At 49.8% G+C, this 21742-nt stretch overlaps 1 protein-coding gene across 4 annotated transcripts; it reads right to left on the reverse strand.

Moving 5' to 3' along the window:
- Positions 1-1711: 1711 nt before the first annotated feature.
- On the reverse strand, positions 1712-19758 carry RPAP1 (RNA polymerase II associated protein 1). Of its 4 annotated transcripts, none has more exons than XM_040492344.1 (25): positions 19687-19758; positions 18623-18879; positions 18168-18316; positions 17795-17884; positions 16984-17104; positions 15991-16212; positions 14933-15112; positions 13781-13896; positions 13401-13499; positions 12447-12548; positions 12054-12221; positions 11622-11807; positions 11363-11497; positions 11085-11255; positions 10406-10563; positions 9783-9941; positions 9457-9658; positions 8917-9026; positions 8434-8629; positions 8067-8219; positions 7726-7868; positions 6801-7137; positions 2510-2686; positions 2312-2371; positions 1712-2204 (listed from the first exon to the last, which is right to left on the reverse strand). In XM_040492344.1, the coding sequence occupies exons 2-25, from the start codon at positions 18801-18803 to the stop codon at positions 2055-2057; spliced, it is 3765 nt and encodes a 1254-aa protein (XP_040348278.1). In that variant the 5' UTR covers positions 18804-18879; positions 19687-19758; the 3' UTR covers positions 1712-2054. The 4 variants fall into 4 exon arrangements, with proteins under 4 accessions (XP_040348278.1, XP_040348275.1, XP_040348276.1 ...); XM_040492341.1 differs by having other exon boundaries at positions 6381-7137; XM_040492342.1 differs by having other exon boundaries at positions 6381-7137; positions 19631-19735.
- Positions 19759-21742: the final 1984 nt, after the last annotated feature.

Consider the following 21742-nt stretch of genomic DNA (forward strand, 5'->3'; position numbering starts at 1 on the left):
AGCATTTCTAGTCAATGGGTGATGCTGTTCCAGTCACACTGTTCTGAGGCAGTTTCCCCACCACCTATAAAATCATATGAGGGGGGGATTGCTCTGTAAACCACAAGAAACTGTGTAACTGTGAAGGTTACTTAGCTGTCAGGTAGTTTTGTGTCTTCTTTATTCTTTTTCCAAAATATTAATTTTTAAAAAAGTTTTCTTTATTTATTTTTGAGAGAGAGAGAGAGAGAGAGAGAGAGAGAGAGAGAGAGAGAGAGAATCTCAAGCAGGCTCTGCACTGTCAGCACAGAGCCCAATGTGGGGCTCGAACTCCTGGACCATGAGATCATGACCTGAGCTGAAATCAAGAGTCTGACGCTTAACTGAGCTGCCCAGGTGCCCCCCAAAATACAAATTTTAAAGGCTGAGACCTGTGTGTAATGTAAAGCACTGGGGAAAAAAAAGAAGTGACAGTAGTTAGGTAGTTGGTGAAGCCTCTGAGTATATAGTGCTAGATAAAGACACTACAGTGATTTTGTAAACACTCTAGTCCTCAGACCCTATTTAGCTCTGTTATCCTATTATGAGGTCACAAAATTTCTTTGGTAAGGTTTCGGTAAGCCAGTGGTTCTCCAAGTGTGTGTTTGGGTTTGGATAGCAGCGTCAGCACCACCTGGGAACTTGTTAGAGATGCAAATTCTTGGGTTTCACCCTAGGTCTACTCAATCAGGAACACTGGTGCACTGCCTAGCAATTGATTTAACACACCTGAAGACAGTTTGGAACTATTGCTGTTTGCAGATGCAGTAGTTGCTTAATAAACCTACTGGAGAATTCTGTGTGCAGCAGCTCCATTTATGGGAAATGGGTTCTCTCTGCCTGCTGATAGGGCACACTGCACTCACTCTGATGACCTGTAAACACACTATAGGCAATTCCACACAGAAAATGACACTCTAAGAAAGCTTGAGTGCTAGAATTCAGATGAAAGAACCTAAAAACTCTATCAAGAGATGAACCAATGAATCAGAATTCATGGTTTGATCCACTCCTTCCCAGCCCTTACCTACTACCAGTCAAGTCCACAATGGAAGGGGTGTTGTGTGACAACGCTAATAGACTGAATATTTGTGCCCTCCATCCCTGCCTCATTCCTAGGTTGAACCCTAATACCCAACGTGAGGGTATTTGGAGGCAAGGCCTCTGGAAAGTGATTACGTCATGAGGGTTCCACCCTCATTTCCCTTCCACCATGTGAAGGCTGTCTACGAACCAGGAAGTGGGCTCTCACTAGAGACCAACTGTGCCAGCATCTTGACCAACTTCCCAACCCCAGGAACAGAAATGAATTTCTGTTGTGTATAAGGCACTCAGTCTTTGGTATTGTTACAGCAGCCCAAATAGATGAAGAGACAGCTAGTGCACAGTCTGATTTCGGGTTTCTTCGTATCTCAGAGAGCAGTTAACAGACCATAAGGAGACAAGATGCCGACCTCATTAAGGATACTTATACATCAAGTGGACTGCCCAGAGTCCTTCCAGAAGTACCCCTTCCCAAGAGCATTACTCCGGCCCAGCTCTACTGCAGAACCAGGACCCACATTTTTGTTTTCCCGGACGTAGGCTCTGTTTTCAGCTCTCCCATCTCTCACAGGAGCCCAGCTTCTCCCCTAGGATAGCCCATCCCTCCATACCAATCCTGAACTAACATCTGAAATCAGTCCAACTCGGATTCCCAGGAGATGCAAAAAATTTTTATTTCAGTACACATCTACAGGGTTTATGTATCTGGTCTGGGGCAGGGGAAGGAGGAGACATGTACATAGTTTGTCTGGTCTCCAAGAGAGGGGCAAGTTACCCTTCGCTTCCATACAGACCAGATCCTGAGTTTCAGACATCAGGATATAATGGGAGGGCTCACTCTGCTCCAAAAAAGCTCACACAGCCTGCTCCCAGGAAAGCAAGCCTTCTCCCTTGTCTCCTGCCCACGCTTAAGCCACAAAACCCTTCTGTCTGGCCAGGCCCGTGTTGGTGAACCCCAGCACGTATCCATCTCTTCATCTGTAGCAGCCATACTAGGTCTCTGATTCCCCATTTTGGAGCATCCCTGAGGTCAGTCTCTGGAGGTACTGCTGACGCAGAGAGGGCAGCTGGAGATACAGCTCAAAGCCTTCTGGGAGGGCAGGATTAGGGAGCTTATAGTGGAGAAGGTGCTGCCGGAGACCCTGCAAAAGGGGCAGAAACTTTATGAAGTAGGTAGTGAGATCCTATTGAGATTTCTGTGCCCCAAGACCTCTTCTCTTCCCACCCTCCAGGATGTGCCCCATCCTACCTCATTCGTCAGCATCCAAGTCTTCTGCAACATGCTCCTGCGGGCAGCTTTTACCTCGTCCTAGAGGCAGAACAGGGACAGGGGACACTGGGCCAAGGGCTGTACCCATCACTGGCCTTGTCTGGCCCTCATCTCCTCCCCAGATGACCCAAAGGCAGCTCAATCACAGTCTCCCTTCCTCCCTTCAGTATAACTTACTGAACTCTTTGGGTCCTGGGAGAAGATGAAGCTGTTGACATGAGCCACAGCCACAGCATAGAGTACAGGGCACCAGCGTGCACAGAGTGCACCAGTAACCAGGACACGGAAGTAGAGCTGAAGGAGGGCCAGGTTGTCTTCAGGAGGCTCTGTATAGTACTCCAAGGACACAGGCAACTGTGACAGGGGGAATGAGACATGCTGAGGGTGAGGGTGGAATGTCTATCGCTGCACAACAGGGTGGATGGCTGGTGGTCACATGGACCAAATCATGAGGGCAGAGATCAGGTCCTGGACAGACATCCATTCCTGACTATCACAAGGATCAAGGTTAAAGACTAAAGAGCTGAGAAGCAGGGAAAACTGGGAAACTAAGAAGCAGTACTGAATTTCTACTGCCTACCACTACTTTCATGTACCTAAAACTTTCAAAATGTCACATTCACCTGCTTGATTATATTATGAAACCTTTCAAAAGTTCCTTTTCTTAGGACCAGTGACTCCCTAAAAAATCACTCTTAATTCCATGCAGAAAGGATTATGAGAGGGGCACCTGGCTGGCTCAGTCAGTGGAACATATGACTCTTGACCTTGGGATTGTGAGTTTGGGCCCAACATTGGGTGTAGAGATTACTTAAAAAAATAAAAACATAAAAAAAAAAAGAAATGATTAGGGCACCTGGGTGGCCCAGTCAGTTAAGCATCCGACTTTGGTTCAGTTTATGATCTCGCGGTTCTTGAATTCAAGTGCCATGTCAGGCTTTGTACTAACAGCTCAGAGCCTGGAGCCTGCTTTGGATTCTGTGTCTCCCTCTCTTTCTGCCCCTCCCCCTGCTTGCACTCTCTCTCAAAAATAAATAAACATATGGGAATGCAAGCTGGTGTAGCCACTCTGGAAAACAGTATGGAGGTTCCTCAAAAAACTAAAAATAGAACTACCCTACGACCCAGCAATTGCACTACTAGGCATTTACCCACGGGATATAGGTGTGCTGTTTCTTTTTTTTTTTTTTTTCAACGTTTATTTATTTTTTGGACAGAGAGAGACAGAGCATGAACGGGGGAGGCGCAAAGAGAGAGGGAGACACAGAATCGGAAACAGGCTCCAGGCTCCGAGCCATCAGCCCAGAGCCTGACGCGGGGCTCGAACTCCCGGACCGCGAGATCGTGACCTGGCTGAAGTCGGCCGCCCAACCGACTGCGCCACCCAGGCGCCCCAGGTGTGCTGTTTCGAAGGGACACATGCACCCCCATGTTGATAGTAGCACTATCAATAATAGCCAAAGTATGGAAAGAGCCCAAATGTGCATCAATGGATGAGTGGATAAAATGTGGTATATGTATACAATGGAGTATTACTTGGCAATCAAAAAGAATGAAATCTTGCCATTTGCAACTATGTGGATGGAACTGGAGGGTATTATGCTAAGTGGAATCAGTCAGTCAGAGAAAGACAAAAATCATGACTTCACTCATGAGGACTTTAAAAGACAAAACAGATGAACATAAGGGAAGGGAAATAAAAATAATATAAAAACAGGGAGGGGGATGATACAGAAGAGACTCATAAATATGGAGAACAAACTGAGGGTTGCTGGAGGGGTTGAGGGAGGGGTGATGGGCTAAATGGGTAAGGGGTACTAAGGAATCTACTCCTGAAATCATTGTTGCACTATATGCTAACTAATTTGGATGTAAATTTTAAAAAATAAAAAAAATTAAAAAAATTAACAAACATAAAAAATGATTATGAAAGAAAGAGATAAGGTTTACCTCCAGTGGTATTTGTCATAGTGTTACTTCAAATAGCAGAAAATTAGAAACAATTTTCATGCCCACCAAGGGGTTGATAAAATAAACAGATGCACCTACACAATGAATTATTACATAGTAAAAAATATTGATTTCTTAGAATATTTAATGATTGGGAAATGCTTATTATGTAATATTAACTTAAATGAAGAAAATTAAATGAAGAAAACATTATGCAGGGATCCCAATTTTATAAAAATATATATGTACATAAAAAGACTAATCCTTAAAAATGTAATTTTTTTGTTTTTTTATATAAAATACTTATATTATATATACATGGTAAATGTATTTATTAAAATATTTAAAGTTTACCAGAATAGGGCACCTGGTTAGTTCAGTCGGTTAACTGCCCAAATCTTGATTTTGGCTCAGGTTATGATCTCTTGGTTCATGAGTTCGAGCCCCACATCGGGGTCTCTGCTGATGGTGTGGAGCCTGCTTGGGATTCCCTCTCTTTCCATCTCTCTCTGACCTTTGCCTGCTCACTCTCTCACTCTCTCTCAAAATAAATAAACTTTAAAAAAAAGTTTAGGGGTGCCTGGATGGCCCAGTTAGTTAAGCATCCAACTTCAGCTCAGGTCATGATATCGCAGTCTGTGAATTCGAGCCCCGAATCAGGCTCTGTGCTGACAGCTCAGAGCCTGGAGCCTGCTTCATTTTCTGTGTCTCCCTCTCTCTCTGCCCCTCCCCCATCTGTGCTCTGTCTCTCTCTCTCTCAAAAATAAACAAACATTAGAAAAAATTAAACATGGGGCGCCTGGGTGGCGCAGTCGGTTAAGCGTTCGACTTCAGCCAGGTCACGATCTCGCGGTCCATGAGTTCGAGCCCCGCGTCAGGCTCTGGGCTGATGGCTCAGAGCCTGGAGCCTGTTTCAGATTCTGTGTCTCCCTCTCTCTCTGCCCCTCCCCCATTCATGCTCTGTCTCTCTCTGTCTCAAAAATAAATAAAACATTGAAAAAAAAATTAAAAAAAAAATTAAACAAAAAGTTTACCAGAATAAGATATAATGAAAATAAAAACTCAAACCTTAAAAAAATAGTAACTCTAGGGGCGCCTGGGTGGCGCAGTCGGTTAAGCGTCCGACTTCAGCCAGGTCACGATCTCGCGGTCCGTGAGTTCGAGCCCCGCGTCGGGCTCTGGACTGATGGCTCAGAGCCTGAAGCCTGTTTCCGATTCTGTGTCTCCCTCTCTCTCTGCGCCTCCCCCGTTCATGCTCTGTCTCTCTCTGTCCCAAAAATAAATAAAAAACGTTGAAAAAAAAAAATTGTAACTCTCTACAGCTTATAAGTTTAACCCTTAGCCTGATTTTTGAGGCCCTCTAAGATTTTATTAGCCTTGTTTCCAAGATTTTAAACTAAAATCTGTTCTAGACTCCTCCCTCTTCCTACCCTATTCTACTCCTTCCGGCCTCTGAGCTTTTGCTGATGCTATTCCACTAGGTACATTCTTTTACTTTTTGAGAGAGACCTTGTGAGTTGGGAGAGAAAGAGAGAGAGAGAGAGAGAGAGAGAGAGAAAACCCCAAGCAGACTCCACACTCAACAGAGGGCTAGATCTCAAAACTGTGAGATCATGACCTGAGCTGAAATCAAGAGGCACTTAACCGAATGAGTCACCCAGGCGCCCCTCCACTAGATAACATTCTGTCCTTCATCCTCAACAATCCAAATTCTATCCAACCTTCAGTGCCCAGGTCAATCTTCACTCTTCCCCAAAGCCTTCTGCTTATGGGAAGCCCACTTTGATATTTCCCTTTTCTGAATCCTAACATCTAAAATCTGAATAACTTTGAACTACATTAGTTTGTAGCACGTCTCTTATCTAGGTTGTAGCAACATGAACAACGAGCTGTAGCTTGTTAATAATATCCAATACGTACTGTATGCCAGATACTCTGTTAAACCCCTTTCGTGGAGTCTTTTAATCTCCTCAGAATCCCCAAGAAGTTTGATAAGGAACCTGAGGGCCACCAAAGCTCCCCACCGCTCAGGACCACCCCCCAAGGCCCAGTACAGGAAGGCCAGTACAGTACAGGCTGTGCTGGGCTGAGAAAGTACCTGGGTCAGTGGCAGGCCCAGAGCTCGCAAGGCTCCCACATGCTCCCCAAAGAGGGCGAGGCGCAAAGTGACACTGAACCGACGCTGCAGGGGAAGGAGAACCAGAGCTCCAAAGAGATGGTCCCCAAAAGAGACAGCCTCAAAATGCTCCAGGAAGTTGGCATAGAGGTCAGGGAAAGATGTCAGGCCAGGAAGCGGACAATCCAGCTTGAGGTCTGGCAGGACTTTAGGCTGGCAGAGCCGGGCAAGGAGAGCTGCCACCAGACGTTGTATTGGGGTTTCCCGGAACAGCTCACTGTCTACCAGGAACACACACATGAGCCGTGCCAGGCGGGCAGCAGGTGGCACAGCCCAGAGGGCCTGGGGGCGCCAGGTTTCCAAGACGAGCACCCACTGCAGAGCCCGCATAGCTGTGCCTACTGTGTCAGCAGGAGGAAGTCCTGAGGGCGTGTCTGAGGCCTGGTGGTAGAGGTGGATCAATGGCAGGAAAGGCCAGTCGGTGGGCAGAAGTGGCTCCTTAGGCACAGGGAGCAGCAGGGCTGGGATTTGCCGTAGCTCCCCTCGGTATAAGGCCTGAGACGCTAGTAGGCTGGCTCGGGCCAGTGGGCAGTGGGTCAGGTAGCAGCTGCGGATGCTGGGGAGGTCCTGGCAGGCCTGAACCAGCAGAGCCCCTCGCCCACATGCAGAGTCCCTGCCACTCCCTAAGGACAGCCGATCGGAGAAGTCAGCTGCCTCTGGACCACCTGATGCTCTTTCCCTGCAATAGAACCCAAAAGCCAAAAATGAGGGTTTGAACCACGGCACTCTGAACACCATGCCAGCTCTCCAGGGCTTCCCAGAGGTTCCTAGGTCCAATCCTGCTCCTCCCTGTTCCCCTAATCACTTTCTATGTTGTGTGTGTAGATTAAGAGAATGGATACTAAAGTCAGCTGCTTAGGGGCAGGTTTACGGAACTTCTCTGTGCCTCAGTTTCCTCATAGGAAAATGGGGATGATAACAATACTTATCTCATAGTACAAGTGAGACACTTAAAATACAGATACTTAAGGAGATGCCAGACGCAAAGTTAGCACTCAGTAACTGTTAGCTATTACTCAAGTATAGCTAGTTTATGCACCTGTTTTTAGCCATACAGTCACACTGAAATCACATTATAATTCTCTAACGTGGATATCTTCATCCTCACTTTACTGATGAGAAAATGGAAGCTCCAATAGGTGAAGTACAATCCATGCAAGAAAGAGGATTAAACCCAGGTGTTCTAGCTCCAAACTCAGGGCTGCTCTGTCAATAGCCACAACAGCCTCTCAAAGGGCTGAGTTGATGTCACCAACCCTGGACTTACGGGAGGAACTCCAGACGGAATACACAGCTCAGCAGTAGCTCATGGGCGAGGTACTCACTTCCAGGTAGCAGTCGGCTCAGCAGGGCCAACACCATACTATGATGGAGAGCGGCATTGACGGCCAGAACTGGCTGGACTGTTGCCTATGAACAGAAGAGCAAGGGGTAGGAGGGTGGGTGGGATGTGAGAGGGGACAGAGCAAGGGGAAGTGAGAGTCCATGCAAAGAGGATATATACTGAAGGGTACAGATCCTGGGCACATCTAGATGGGACGAACTGCAGGGGTGGGGATTATGGGAGGGTTGTGGACAGAAGTGGAGAGGGGGCTGGGGCATACCCACCGCTCTCTGGGCCAGGGTGAGTGCCAGGTACTGTAGGTGGTACTCATGGCGCAAGGCCCACGCAGAGAAGGGAGTGAGTTGTGGGGCAGCCATAGGAGCTACACACTGGAGGAAGTAGTTCTGGAGTCCTGGGGCAGCCAATATGGCAGCCAGCTGGAGGAAAGCAAACTTGTTCAGATCTCAAGTGACTTTGATCTCTCTCCTGAAGTTCCCCAGGTGGCTGCCCCCTCCCCAGCCAAACTCAGAGAAATGGGTGCTGGCAAGAGAGACCTTTCTGCCTCAAGTGATACCCTCACCCTTTTGTTCTGACTCCTATCTTGCCCCTCCACCCCAGCCTCCAACCCCTAACCAGGTGCCTATGTCTCACCTGGCCACAAAGCCCCTTGTGGATCCGGGCCAAGGTGTTGAAGAGAGACAGGAGGGCAGTGAGGAACGGGAAGGGTGAGGCTGAGCCAGCCAGACTGAGAGAGGGGCGTCCTCCTGTGCAGCCCAGTGACACCAGGCTGGGGAGAGCTTCAGGGGCCGGAACACAGAACTGCGGGTTGCAGAGAGGGGAGCAGCACCTGGAGGCAGAATGAAGAAGCTGAGGGGGGCTCTGGCCTGATGTACACCAGGCTAGAAAAGAGCTGCTTGGTCTGCGACCAAGGCCCACAGGAACCTGGCTATATGGACCAGTACCCACATTCCTCAGAGCCCTCAAGTGCTGCTTGCTAGGGACTCAGGTTTCCTTCAGGCTGAGAAGTTCTACTTAGGATGGACCAGGGAGCTAGATCTAGGAGTCCCACAGGGAGTCAAACGGCCTCCTCCCTACTGCCCCCACCTCCCAACCACACACACACACACTACATACCCAAGAGAATCCCACAGGCTGCCCAGAGTGGGTGGGTGCAGTAAGGGTAGCAGCAGCCCCTCTGACAGGCGCTCCATATCCTGAAGCCAATCCCCTGGGCACAGGCTTGGCTAGAAGACCAAGGGGCTCAATGAGCTGACAGCAAAAGGAGATGCATTCTCCTAGACCCTGTGTACCCAGGCCAAGCCCATAACTTCCAAGAGCCCAAGAGTCAGTGTTTGTAGGCTTCTGCCTTCTGACCCTTCTGGAGAGAGAAAAGACCCTGAGGTTGCCCCAACACCCTCTGTCCTCAGAGCATGAAGTCTCCAGGGAGACAGAGCTGCTGCTTGGGGTTCTCTGGTCCCCACCAACACAGCTCCCTGACAGCTCCAATGGATATGGAAGCAGAAAGAGGAAGGTGGGAGGGAAAAGGCGGAGAATAGGAAAAAGTGGAATGGGGAGGTAGGAGTGGAGAGGTCGAGACAGAGGGAAACACAGGGTGGTGTGTTAAGATGGGCGCAGGCGCCCAGGATATGGAGGAAGTAGGCAGGCAACACTCACCTGCTGGCTCCAGGCCTGGTAGTATGCATCCAGGAAGAGTAGGCAGGCAGTGGGCACCGGGCCTAGAGCATGCCAATTCTCAGATCTGGGCAGCAACTTCAAGGTCTGTCTTAGAAAGGGCTCCACAAGGGGTTGGAGCCCGGACACCTGTGTCCAAGTGATCAAGGAAGGGGTGGCCGACAGACTGGCCTCAGCAGAGTCACTACAGGAGTGCCAAAGGGGTCACAGTCAAGGTCTGGCTGCCTTGACTCCTCCATAAGGTCTACCCACCCTCTCACTCTGGAGGAGTGCTCCCACCTGTCCTGAAGCTCAGAGCTATAACGTACCTGCTGGACTCAGGGACAGTGCTACTGGCTGCCAGGGTCAGCTGGGTGAGCAGAGTGAGCAAGGAGGCTATCCGCTGCACAGACAGGGGCTGAGGGGGCTGGGTGCTGAGCTCCTCTGGCACAGCCTGCAGGGCCCGCATCAGCACTGGGTATAGCTCCCTGGGGGAGAATGATTATTGCCTTTCAGTGTCCAAAGACACTGGACATGGAGACACATGACACAAAGCAAGGCACTGCCCCAAGGACCTGCAGTTTGGTTAAAGAGGCTCGGGAGAAAGAGGCCCCAGGGCTGGGCACTCTTGGAAGGCTTCAGAGGGAAGGAAGGCTGGACGCTGAAGGGAACGAGGGTAGACCTTCCAGGCTTCCTTCCAACAAGGGATTTAAATCTGATTTTACCAAGCTACTAAAGCTGTTGTGCACAGAATGTGGTTAACTCGGCTTTTTTCTACTGTCCTCTGGCTAGTCCTGGCCCCCAAGCCTTCTTCATTCCTCCCAGAATCCCCTCTTCCTCATCCTCAGCCTCCCTCTGAGCTTGAAACCTTGAGCAAGGCTGAGTCATCAGATTAGGCCAGAGTGCAGAACCGGAGAGGTCTGTAAGAGAGCCTACTCTTGTCTCTCCTCACCTGTAAAGGTCACTGCCCTGGCCATAGGAGGCAGCCACAGCCCACAAACGGAAGGCCTCAGTGCTCAGCATCTCAGCTTCCTCTGGAGGCAAGGCCATTTCCTGGGGAGCCTCTGCTATAAAGCGGCACAGGCGGCTCCGGAGATCAAAGCTGCTCAGCTGAGGGTGAGAGGGCAGAGAGTCTGAACATCACAATCAGCAGGGAGCCCAACTAGCCTCAGGTTCTCTTATATGGAGACTGGCTCAACTCAACCCTGTTCCAGGCCACTCTCGTGCTACAGGGTCTTAACTCTGGACCAGGATGAAACTATCTCATCCATCCCTCCCTCCCACTCCACCTTCCTTCCCTCTCTGCCCCTCCCCCCCCCTTCATTTTAGCAAGCACCTGCTGGGCCCCTTTTCTAGGGCTACTTGGCTATGGGTGATGGCCGCCCATATGTAAGTGGCTCTTCTGGTCTGGGCCCATCAGTTAACGAAAGCACAAGTAGGCCTATAGGATACACTATAATCTAGATGACTAGGTTTCTGGCTGGTGGTTCCTACTGCATTTCTAAGCAACTGGATCAGAGATCAGAAAAGGAAGATGGCATGAGCGAGTTACCCAGAGTCCAGAGGCCATGCTTAGCCCCCAACCCAGCCCTGTCTTAAGCCCCTCATCCCTCGACCTTTGTCCTGCTCACCAGCCGGGCAGCAATATTCCTACCAGCCGAGGCCAGGACACGAAGTAGTTTCATGGCAGTGGCACAGGGCACTTTGTGTAGACTGAGGACAGGCCCCACCCCCATGGGGGACCAGCTGGTGGGCAAGAACTCTCGAACCACGGTCTCTATTAGTCGAGGGCACTCCAGGACCTGTGGGGGTCAGGAAGAAAAGGGAAGTAGGGAAGTAGGGAGGCTGAGGGTCAGCAATGGGGTCAGCTAGGCTCTTTGTGCATTCCTTGTCTCCTTCTCATTCTTACCCTTGTGGCTGACTCCAGGGAATGCCGGGCCAGACGGATGAGCACAGCCAGGATATCAAGGACCACAGAAGGGGCTGGGCAGGTCACCTCTAGCACGTAGCGCAGCCGTGGCAGCAGGTTGGTAGCCAGAAGCCCCTGGTGATCAGAGAGATAAACCCAGTGCCAAAAGCAACTGAGCCCCAGGCCTTAATGACCCCTCTTGCCTAAGATGTGCTCACTTCAAGGTCATGAGACAGGTGCAGCTGCCCCAGCATTTTACCTTGATGATGTCATGTCGGGCCAGGTCAGATGGAGGCCGGTTTCCTTCCTCAGGGCTCTTTCTTTTTGCTTTTTCTGCTGGGGCCTCTTCATCTTCATCCTCATCGTCCTCCCTGTCCTCCTGGCTGGGCATCAGAGGAAACGTCAAAGCTCCATGGTACCAGGAGAAGGAGCTATCGAGGAGCTCCTGACATAGGAGAGAGAAGGGTGTGGGAAGAAGAGGAAGGAGTCAGGCCCAGAAAAAGCAGCAGCAGCAGCCACCCACCCAGAACAGAAAGGCAAGGCTGCTGGGCTGTGGGGCCCGTAGAAGAAGGCAGTGGTGCTGCCATCCCATTCTCTGCTCCGCCTGGCAAAGCCTTGGCAGTGAGGGCATGTCCAGCAACAGGAGTAGGAACGCTGATGCCTCAAAGCCCTACTCCTATCTGTGTTGTACCTCATCTCCAGGAGCCACCAGCAGAGCCTGAAGAGCCCGGACGGCAGCTGCAATGACTGCGTCCACTCTGTCATCCAGGGAGAAGCGCAGCAAGAAGAGGAAACCAGCATCCAAGAGGAGGCGCAAGACACTGCCCACTAGCCGGTCCCTAAACTCACCAGCCTGGGCCTTGGGGATAGGATAAAACTTTGCTGAAGATGTAGAAGTTAGAGTCTTTGTCCTAAACCCTTCACTTGCCCACCTATGACCCTGGGTTTATCCCATTCCCAGTCTGCCCCAGAGAGAGTTGGTGTATGGGCTATGGGGCCAGAATGAAAAGGGCAGGAGGTGGGGAAGTCTATGGTTGGGGGAGGAGGCGTGGGGACAGGCAGGACCGGCCAGCAGTCCACTCACCCTGCTGATGACCTGGGCCAACACATGCAGCGCGAGTGCTCTCTGCTGGGACACCTGGCTGCGCGTGAGGTGGAACAGCTCCTGCAGGGAGTATCCCGCTCTCTGGGGCAGGGACAAGAAATCAGCAGCCAGGACACAGGGCAGCACCCCAACCAATACACAGAAATGCCTCCATTCCAGGCACTGACTTAGTTGTTCAGGGGAAGGCTAAGATAAGTAAGTGCTATCTCTTGCCTCGGCTCTCCATGGATCCTCAAACTGGTAAAGAAGATGGGACTTGCACACAATTAACCATGCCATAAGGCAGATAGGGAAGAATTCAGTCATCAGTGTTTAATTTACAAGAGAAGAGGAGAGAGAGAGAGAGAGAGAGAGAGAAAAGGGGGACCTGGAAAAGTGATGAGGTCTCAGTGGGTGGGTAGAGCTTTGATGGCCTGAAGAAAAGCCCTGGAGGTCCTTGAGCACACGGTGTACATGGCAAGTGGGCTCCAGAATGGCGCAGGAGTGAGGAAGGCAGAGCTACAGGGGCAGCGGAGATACAGGGTCGGAGGACTGTCTTGCCAGGCTAAAGAGCCAAGACTATTCTGTGAGCAGAAGAGAGCCAGGAAACTTTCCGAGGCACGGCACAGCCTGAGCGGGGCCAGAGGGAATCAGTATGGCAGTCCCATGAGGGACGGATGGCATGGCTGAGAGAGTGGAAGACATGGTGACTGAGCAGGTAAGAGGGAGCAAGGCTCTCCTTTAGAAAGCCTCAGACGAGGCGACATAGAACTGGCAAGTTCAGGCAACTGACTGGAATGTGAAGGAATGAGGAGAAACATTTTGAGCCCAATAACCTATGGACACCAAGGCTGAGAACTGGAATAGAGTACACAGAAGGTCCAAGGCAACTGACCAGAGGTCCTTTTCCACTTGCCAAGAGCTGCCCAGTCCTCCCTGGGCCCCATGCCTCACCTCTGCCTCTTCTCCATGGTGGTGCAGGCCCAGATGGGTGGGCAGGTCCACATCAGGGGCCAGAAGCTCTCCCTGAAGACTAAATCGGGCCTGCATCCTCTAATGGGAAGAGAAAGAAGACTATAGGCTGGGGATGCAGCAACTTACCCATACCCACTCCTCACCCATCTCCCGGGCCTCTGGTCTTGACTCTATGCCTAAGTGGAAATGGAACTTCTTTGGCCCCAGGGGCCAGGCAGGGTGGTGGGAGAGGAGGAGGAGCGCAAAGAAGAAATGCTTCTCCAGCTCCGGGGAAGAAAATGGCCTGAGTCCTGGGTCCAAGAGCCCCAGCCCCATTTCCGGCCCACTCCACCCCCTGTAGGTCAGCTGGCCCTCCTCACCTCCTGCGTCTGCTGCCGCCGGAGTGGGGGCAAGTCCTGGGTCCACTGGAGCTTCTCCAGCTCCACAGTGTCCATGTGCAGCCATTCTTTGTGGGGCGTCACAGGTGGTGCCAGAGCTAGGAAGATGGAAGCAGAGTAGTAAACCCTAAGGGGCTCAGCTCGGTGGTCTACTGGGGTCCTGGCCATCACCCAGCGGTTGCCACATGCACCTCTGCCCAAGGGTCTGGCAGCCTCTGCCTTCAGCTATAGTTAAGTAGCATGGCCCAGCAGCTAGAACCCCTGGGAACTGGACAAATGTCTCAGATATGGCAGAACACACCTAGTCCAGGGCTCTAGCCCCTTGCTCATCCCAAGGATTTGCTGGGAGGGGCAAGAGAAAATGGAGGAGGTAAGGAAGAGGAAAGAGAGGGAGCAGAGGAAGAAGGGAAGACCACATACATCAGGGACAACATAGCTCTCAACTGTCTAGTACCGACCTTCTTAAGAGGCAGGGGAGTGGGGCAATGAGGGACAGCTATCCTGCTTCTGCAGGGCAAGATACAGAAACACACACCCAGGACACCCCCCTGCTTCCCCCCTCCCCCCCACCCGACCTGCTCAGCTGGCCTGGAGCTCATGGAGGGGCAGGAGGCTCCTGGCTTCCATAATTCGATTTCTTCATTTGTTAATCACTAATAAAATAATCCAGGTCCTGGGAAATGAGTGCTCCCACTGGCCTCTCTGCTTTGGGTCTGGCATGTTCGTAAGGCCTGTGTCAGACTCTTCTCCCATCATCACCCTGGCCCTGCCATCTTGCTCATAACACTGACAGCAGAGGCAGAAAACTGTAGGGTGGCTAGAGCCAGAGCTGGGGCAACTCTTGCAAAGGCAGGCTGGAGATGATCTGCAGGGGGAGGGGCCATTCAGCCATCATGCCCTGCTGCTGCTTACCAGGGAAGAGCGAGAAGGAGTGGCAACAAAGCAAGAAAACAGGAAGCATATGCAGGAAGAATACATGCATCAGCAAATGAAGACTGATTTCCAGATGATAATGGAAGATTAATGTTAGATGTCAAGGACAGAGAAGATTCTCTTCTTTTCCCATCTGCCAAGCCTAGAAGGGATACTTCCCTCTACTTTTATTCCCCAAAAGATGTACCCCTTTTTCCAAACCTGGGGCTTCTGGCTCCAGCTCATCTTCCTGCCTGGGCTCACTTGGAGAAGTTGACACAATGGGTTCCTCTCCAGTGAACTCAACAGAGGGTCCTCCTGGTCTCTGCTCCTCTGTGGCTTTCTCTCCTGCTTGCTCATGGACATGGCTGTGGGACCTCAAGAAGGCAACCAAGTTGGGATCTAGGGAAGAGGATGGAAGGGACAGTGGGTGTTGGTGGATCCTCCCCAGCCTTGTACAGACCTGACACCTGCTGAATGTTGCCTGCCTATGAGTGCCAAGGCCAGGACAAGCCATTTCCTCCTCCTGGCCTGAACCCCCTGGGCTCTCTTGGGGCTTCAATGACCCACACCTGTCCCTAGGACCTGCCCACCCACCCTTCTCTCCATCTTTCACAGTCCCCTGGTCCAGGTTTCCACCTATCCCAGTGCTTGGCTCCAGATCAGAGGCCCAAAGTAAGTGGCTGTGGAATAAATGAATGAATGTTGACTAGGGCCAAAGAGAAGGCATTTAGGGGAACAGTTCTTCTCTCTTTTAGCTAATTTATTTACACACAAATATTTACTGAAACCTAATCTATGTATGCTCTATTAAGGTGCTAGATACACACTTTGGAACAAGACTGACTTGGTGCTACTGTTTTGGTAAATAGAAACTAGGAGGGAGGTATAGCAGAGTTGAGTGTCATATAATAGAACATGTCATAGCTGTACTAGATAGAGCATAACTACGGTACATTAGAGTACGTTACACTAGAGTAGTACAGGATACACAGTATAGTGGTTAAGAGCAGGGACTGTCAGACCTCACAGACCTAGGTTTACATCTCATCCATGTTCTTTACCAGCCATATGACCTGGGGGAGAATTTCTTCAAGTTATGAGACTCAGTTTCTTTTCATAAGTAAATGAAATTAGTACTTATAGGAACCATTCGAGGACAGAATGAAATAATGCATTCAAGTACTCAGCAAAAAGCCTGGCATACACAGTAAGCCTTCATTAATAAGTGGCAGTCCCTTCCTAGCCTGGCCTCAGCTGCAAAGACTGATATGCCATACCGAGCTGAGCTAGCAGCCGCTGCTGTTCCTGCAGGATCTCTTCAGGAGCCATGGCTTGTAGTTTTGCTATGTTCTCTTCATGGATGGTCTGGGCTTCCTGCTCAGCATCCTGGCTCCTGAGCCCCTTCCCTGTGACTAGATTGGGTCCCTGGAAGCTGTGGCTGCCCCATGGAAGCTGGTAGCCCTGCTCCCTAGGTGTGAGTGCCTCACAGGATGCAGCACCTGGAAGAAGTGTATGATTAGTTTCACTGCCTCACCCAAGCCTAATCCCGTTAGTCCTGGAGACAGAGGGAGGCCCCAGAGATTTCCCAGGCAAAGAGTGGAGGGCCCTCCCCACAGCTCACACCCCCACAACACAAACATAGGCTGGGCTGGGTGGTGACCTCTCCACTCATTTTTCCCCTTTCTGAGGGATGTTTCCCTAAGAAATATCCTACGTTATGACTCTTCTCTTAGATGTCCAGTCATCTGCCTCCAGAAGCCTGCCTCCGGCTCTTCTGTTAATAATTTGCATCATTAAAGGAATCTTGGCCTTTACCTTTGTTTTATAGTCCCTGCCAGATATCTCTGACTCCTTCCTTTTTCCTAGAGCCGAATAATGGCCTGCACTCTCCCTGCACCTAAGACTCAGATGTGGACCCAAGCCATCCATACCCAATATTGTATGTAGGGATAAGGGACAGCTTCCTCTTCAGATGGCTCAAATGCCACTTAAATGTGCCTTCCTGGGTCGCCTGGGTGGCTCAGTTGATTAAGTGTCTGACTCTTGATTTCAGCTCAGATCATGATCTCACGGTCCTGAGATTGAGCCCCATGTTGGGCTCTGCACTGGGTGGAGACTACTTAAGATTCTCTCTCTCTCCCTCTCCCTCCCCCCACAAAATTAATAAATATGCCTTCATATTTGAGGGGGAGAAGGCACATACCCAAAGGTGACTCTGTGATTGTGTATTAGAAAAAGGCCGAGCCCAAGCCTCCTCAACCTCAGCTTACCCTCTAGTGGATCCAGGGTAGACACAACTTCTCTAACTGGTGGGACCCTAGCTTCAGACACTCTCTTTGCTGCAACTTCTTGGGCAAAGATGCTTCTCTTACCAGATGTTGCTGACTTCCCCTATGGGCAAAAAGAAAACCCAGGTGACTGATGCTCCTTACCCCGTCCTCTTCTCAAACTCTTTACACTAAGGCCACTGGAACAAAGGGATAAAAGGGTCTTGCTTAATCTCCAAGGGTCACAACCCTAGTTCTCAGAAAAAGCAGTGCTCTATAGGACAGGTCTTGAAGTCTGACAAATCTGGGTTGGATTTCTGCCTCCTGTATCTATTAGATGTGTGGTGTTGGACACGTTATTTATCTTTTCAGGGTCTCAGTTTCCTCACCTGGAAATGGGGGTAATGATACCTACCTTACATGACTGTTATGAGGACTAAGTAACGCATGTAAAGTGCTTAGCATGGTGCTGCTTTAACAAGAGGGTTGCTTATCATTATTCAGATTCTCTGCCTGAGGAAGGTGCACTATGGGGCATCTGGGTAGCTCAGTTGGTTAAGTGCCGGACTCTTGCTTTCAGCTCAGGTCATGATCTCACTCACAATTTGTGAGTCTCAGCCCCACAAGCCCCTATCAGGCTCTGTGTTGATAGCACGGAGTCTGCTTAAGATTCTCTCTCTCCCTTTCTCTCTGCCCCTCCTTGGCTCACATTCTCTGTCTCTATCTCAAAAAAATAAACATTAAAAAAAAAAAAAAAAAAAACGAAGAGGCTCATCTGAATGTCCCCTAAGCACCATCTAAGCACCGTGCCTACCTGTCTCTCCTGTGAGCGATGGAACACAGGAGGGAAAGCAACACCACTGGGCACAGGCAGATTCACAGCCACTGAACTTGTATCTCGTTCCTGCAGCAACAAAACACAAAGTAGTGAAGATACCAAACTTTCCCCAGACTGGACACTATCCCCCTAGCCCCAATTCTGTATGACTAGAGTCTCTCTCTAGGGAGAAATGGACCCACTTTGCTTCTTAAGGGACAGTGTTTCTAAAGCAGACCCCAAACTGACTGCAGGGGGAATAAAGTCCCACCTTTCTGAATCACCCTCTACTCCTAAGGCTCACCACCCCTACCCAAATATCCTTGCTGTCCTAGGAAAACTTGTCCTACTAAACAAGGGTGAGACGCACAACGATCTTCGTCAAGACAGCAGTGATGTGCTGATCGTGCCTGTTCAGCCTCTCTTCAGGATCCTCATGTTCAGGTGGGGGACGGCCAGGGCTGGGTCTGGCTCTCTTCGGGGGAGCAGGAACCAAAGCTGGGGGCAAATCTGGGAGATCTGGGAAAGAAAAAAAACCTCAGATGTGAGGATACCCACACCTTTCCAGGAAGAGACTGAGGGCAGGAGGAAGCCAAAGAAAGAAAGGCAGTTGCTGTGGGGCCGGCTCAAGCTGTGTCACCTTGGGCAAGGTATTTAAGCTCTGTGAACCTTAGTTTCTGCATGTGTAAAATGGGGCTGCAGCAACAGAGATTATGCAGTGTCTGAAATACTGACGGGGAGAAATCCAACCACATCAGGAAGAGGGAGAGGACGTTCAGGTCATATCCTCTCTCGTTCCTCAGCCTGACACCCACAACCACTCACTGTCCAGCGTCACCACATCCCGATGATCTTGTAGCAGAGGATGGTCCAGGTTAGTGTCGCCACCTCTCCTACTTCCTTTCTTCACCAGTTGTACTGCTGGAGCCGCACCAGCTGCAAGAAACTGACTCTGGAAACGCAGCAGGTCCACCTCTGACTCCCCTGGCTTTGGTCTGGACAGCATCTTGACACTCCAGCTGCCTCTCTAGAGCAACTCTTTCCAGCACTGCTTTGGTGTGGTGATTCTCTCTCATTCACACCTACAAGCAATAAAGTTGATAGCCCTCTGCAAGCGAATCCTGATTCTCTTTATTGTGTATCAGAGACAACTCTTTTCTTGGGTTCACATCAACTCATTTCTTCTCATTCATACCTTACTGCCATTCCCTCCCTATATAGCCCTCCCTGATGTCACCAGCCTAACAACAAAGTTTATTGCCGACTTAAGGTTGTTTACAATCTGTGGATGATAAACATTTTCAGGAACAGCTGTAGGGAACCTAAGAAAAATGCCATCAGGAGACAGGGAGATAAATGTCATACCAAGGAGTAATGATTCTGTATCAAACTGGAGAGAACATGTCTGGCCTAAAGGTGTTCAAATTATTAAGCCAAAACAAAAACAACAACAACAAAACCTTGGGCTATAAAAAACAACATATAAAAATCATCTGTATTTTTATATACCAGCAAAAAGAACAATCAGGAAATGAAATTAAGAAAACAATGTCACTGACAATCGCATCAGAAAGAACAAAAACTCTTAGGAATAAATTTCACCAAAGAAGTACAAGACTTGTACACTGTCGGGCCTCACAACTGCCCCTACGGCTCTGCGGTCGCGGACACTCCCGGACCACTCGAGTCAGCAAAGAAATCACCGGATCCCAGCCTATGCAGCCCGCTGATGGTGGGCCGCGGCCGGGATCTCCACACCGAAGAGGCCGCGGCCACTCCAGTGCAGAGCAGATACATTCAGGGAGGCTCCAACAAGGAAGCTGGATACCCTACCCCAGAGTCCTCCCCCGGGGAACCCTGAAATCCGTCCCTCTAGCGCAGCCCCTTACTTCCTCTAGGATCGCCCGGGCGCCGCCATCTTGCCCCGCAAGTGCCACGCTTCCGCCGCCACCAGGTTTGAACATCCGCCCCGCAGCCCAGCCCCGCCTTTCCAGGGCCTGGCTCCACCCTTTCTGGGATTGCATTCGGGGCGCCCAAGACCCCCCCGTTCCCCCCACCCTTTTTTTTAAAGTTTATTTAAGTAATCTCTCCACCCAACTTGGAGCCTGGGCTCACAGCCCAGAGGTCAAGAGTCTCATGCTTTTCCGGCTGAGCCAAGCCAAGACGCCCCTGCGCTCGGGACCCATGAGGGGGAAGATGCACGGCTTGCCCTGCCCTGCACTACCCCACCAGGTAAACTCTATGCCAACACTGAGAACACTCATCCTTCGGATGTGCAGCAGACACAGGCCCTTCTACACACACGACACCCGTGACAGAAGGCAAAGTGTACTTCAGACGATCCTTCTGCACTCACCAGCCTGGATAATCACATCCTAAACCCAGCACCCAAGTTTGTGGGCAGCACCCAGCAACCTACAAACACCAAGGTGACCTCCCCAGTGCATTTATGGGTGACCAAGAAGGTAAGCATGTAAAAGGAAAGGCAAGGCTTAAGGAAAGAAACACTGTAGGAGTGATGGTGGTGAGGAGAGAGAAGAAAACAGTCTCCTGATCCCCTTCCTGAGCATCCTGCCTCTGTTCACGGCAGTGTCTCTTCTTGGAAATCGTCTCTTTCTTTTCTCCCACACCCTACCCCCAAAGTCTTTCTCTTCCTTTAAGGCCAAGCTGAAGTGAACTCTAAAACCCCTGCCAACCAGGTCTATTCACTGAACTTTCCTTGAAATCTTACACCTGCACCACTTGTGTGGCTTGTTGGGAATGCACTGCCAATTATCAACTATTACTGGGCACCTTTTCACAAGCATGTATGCTATTCTCTTGAATAGACTGAGTTCCTTGGGGGCACCAGGCCCTCTTTGTTGCATCCATAGTGCTCAGCACCCAGCATATTGCCATGAAAATAGGACCTTAGTAAACCACTGCTTGATTGAAGACTATGTTAGGGAAGCCAGTGTTAGTCCATTCATTCTTAAACTTTAGCAGGCATCAAAATCACTTTGAGGGCTTGTTAAAACAGATTACTGGGCCTCACCCTCAAGAGTTTCTGAATCAGTAGGTCTTGGATAGGACCCAAACAAATTTGCATTTTTAACAAATTTCTAAGTATTCTATAGAATCATTCTTTAGTTCTCTTGGTCTCAACTGCAGCAGTAAATTTCAGCTACTAGTATTTAGCCATCTTTGGGGTCCAAAATAGTCCTGGGCCTGGTCAGAAGTTATGGGGAGTGAGGGAGGAGAACTGGAACCAGAAATGCTGGAAGACTGATCGTAGAAAATCATTGTTTGCAACCACTAATGAAATAATCGCTCCAGGCAACTATCATTAATGACTGCTAAACTAATGGGGTGTGTGTGTGTGTGTGTGTGTGTGTGTGTGTGTGTGTGTGCCTGGGTGGTTCAGTTGGTTGAGCGTCTGATTCTTGACTCCAGCTCAGGTCATGATCCCAGGGTCATGGGATTAAGCCCCACATCGAACTCTGTACTGACAGTGCAAAGCCTGCATGGGATTCTCTCTCCCTCTCTCTCTGCCCTTCTCCCCTGCTTGCACTCTCTGTCTCTCAAAATAAATAAATAAATTAAAAAAGCAAAACTGTTAAGTGAAAGGTTGATTAGGATTTTATGTATGATGGATCAGGTTGCCAATTTATGAACAACAAACCTTAACATCACTAAAAGTGAGACCACTGGACATAACGTGTCCCCGATGTGATACAATTAGAAGTAAAAAACATTTCCCAAGAAAGTTTCATGCCAAAAAATTGGAACCAAATCTAGTGAAGCATCTAGATCTAACTACTAATCTACAGGAAATATGGGTGTTAGAGGAACATGTTAAATGATAACATGAGGATACGATTAACAAAACCCAAATTGTGGAAAATTCTACAAATGACCCAGTTTCTTCTATAATAGATTCTTCTCTTATATATTTACAAATACATA

Source organism: Herpailurus yagouaroundi, unplaced genomic scaffold, assembly GCF_014898765.1.
Source record: "Herpailurus yagouaroundi ecotype Mexico unplaced genomic scaffold, PumYag 184, whole genome shotgun sequence".
Classification (NCBI taxonomy): Eukaryota; Metazoa; Chordata; class Mammalia; order Carnivora; family Felidae; genus Herpailurus; species Herpailurus yagouaroundi.

What these genes read in the sequence shown, in the direction of transcription:
- RPAP1 (XM_040492341.1), bottom strand. Translation starts at nt 18,803, where the DNA reads ATGCTGTCCAGACCAAAGCCAGGGGAGTCAGAGGTGGACCTGCTGCGT. An exon ending in TGGTGGCTCCTGGAGATGAG is followed by an intron (nt 11,808 to 12,053) that starts GTACAACACAGA and finishes CTCCTATGTCAG; the next exon opens with GAGCTCCTCGATAGCTCCTT. An exon ending in GGAATATTGCTGCCCGGCTG is followed by an intron (nt 10,564 to 11,084) that starts GTGAGCAGGACA and finishes TCTCACCCTCAG; the next exon opens with CTGAGCAGCTTTGATCTCCG.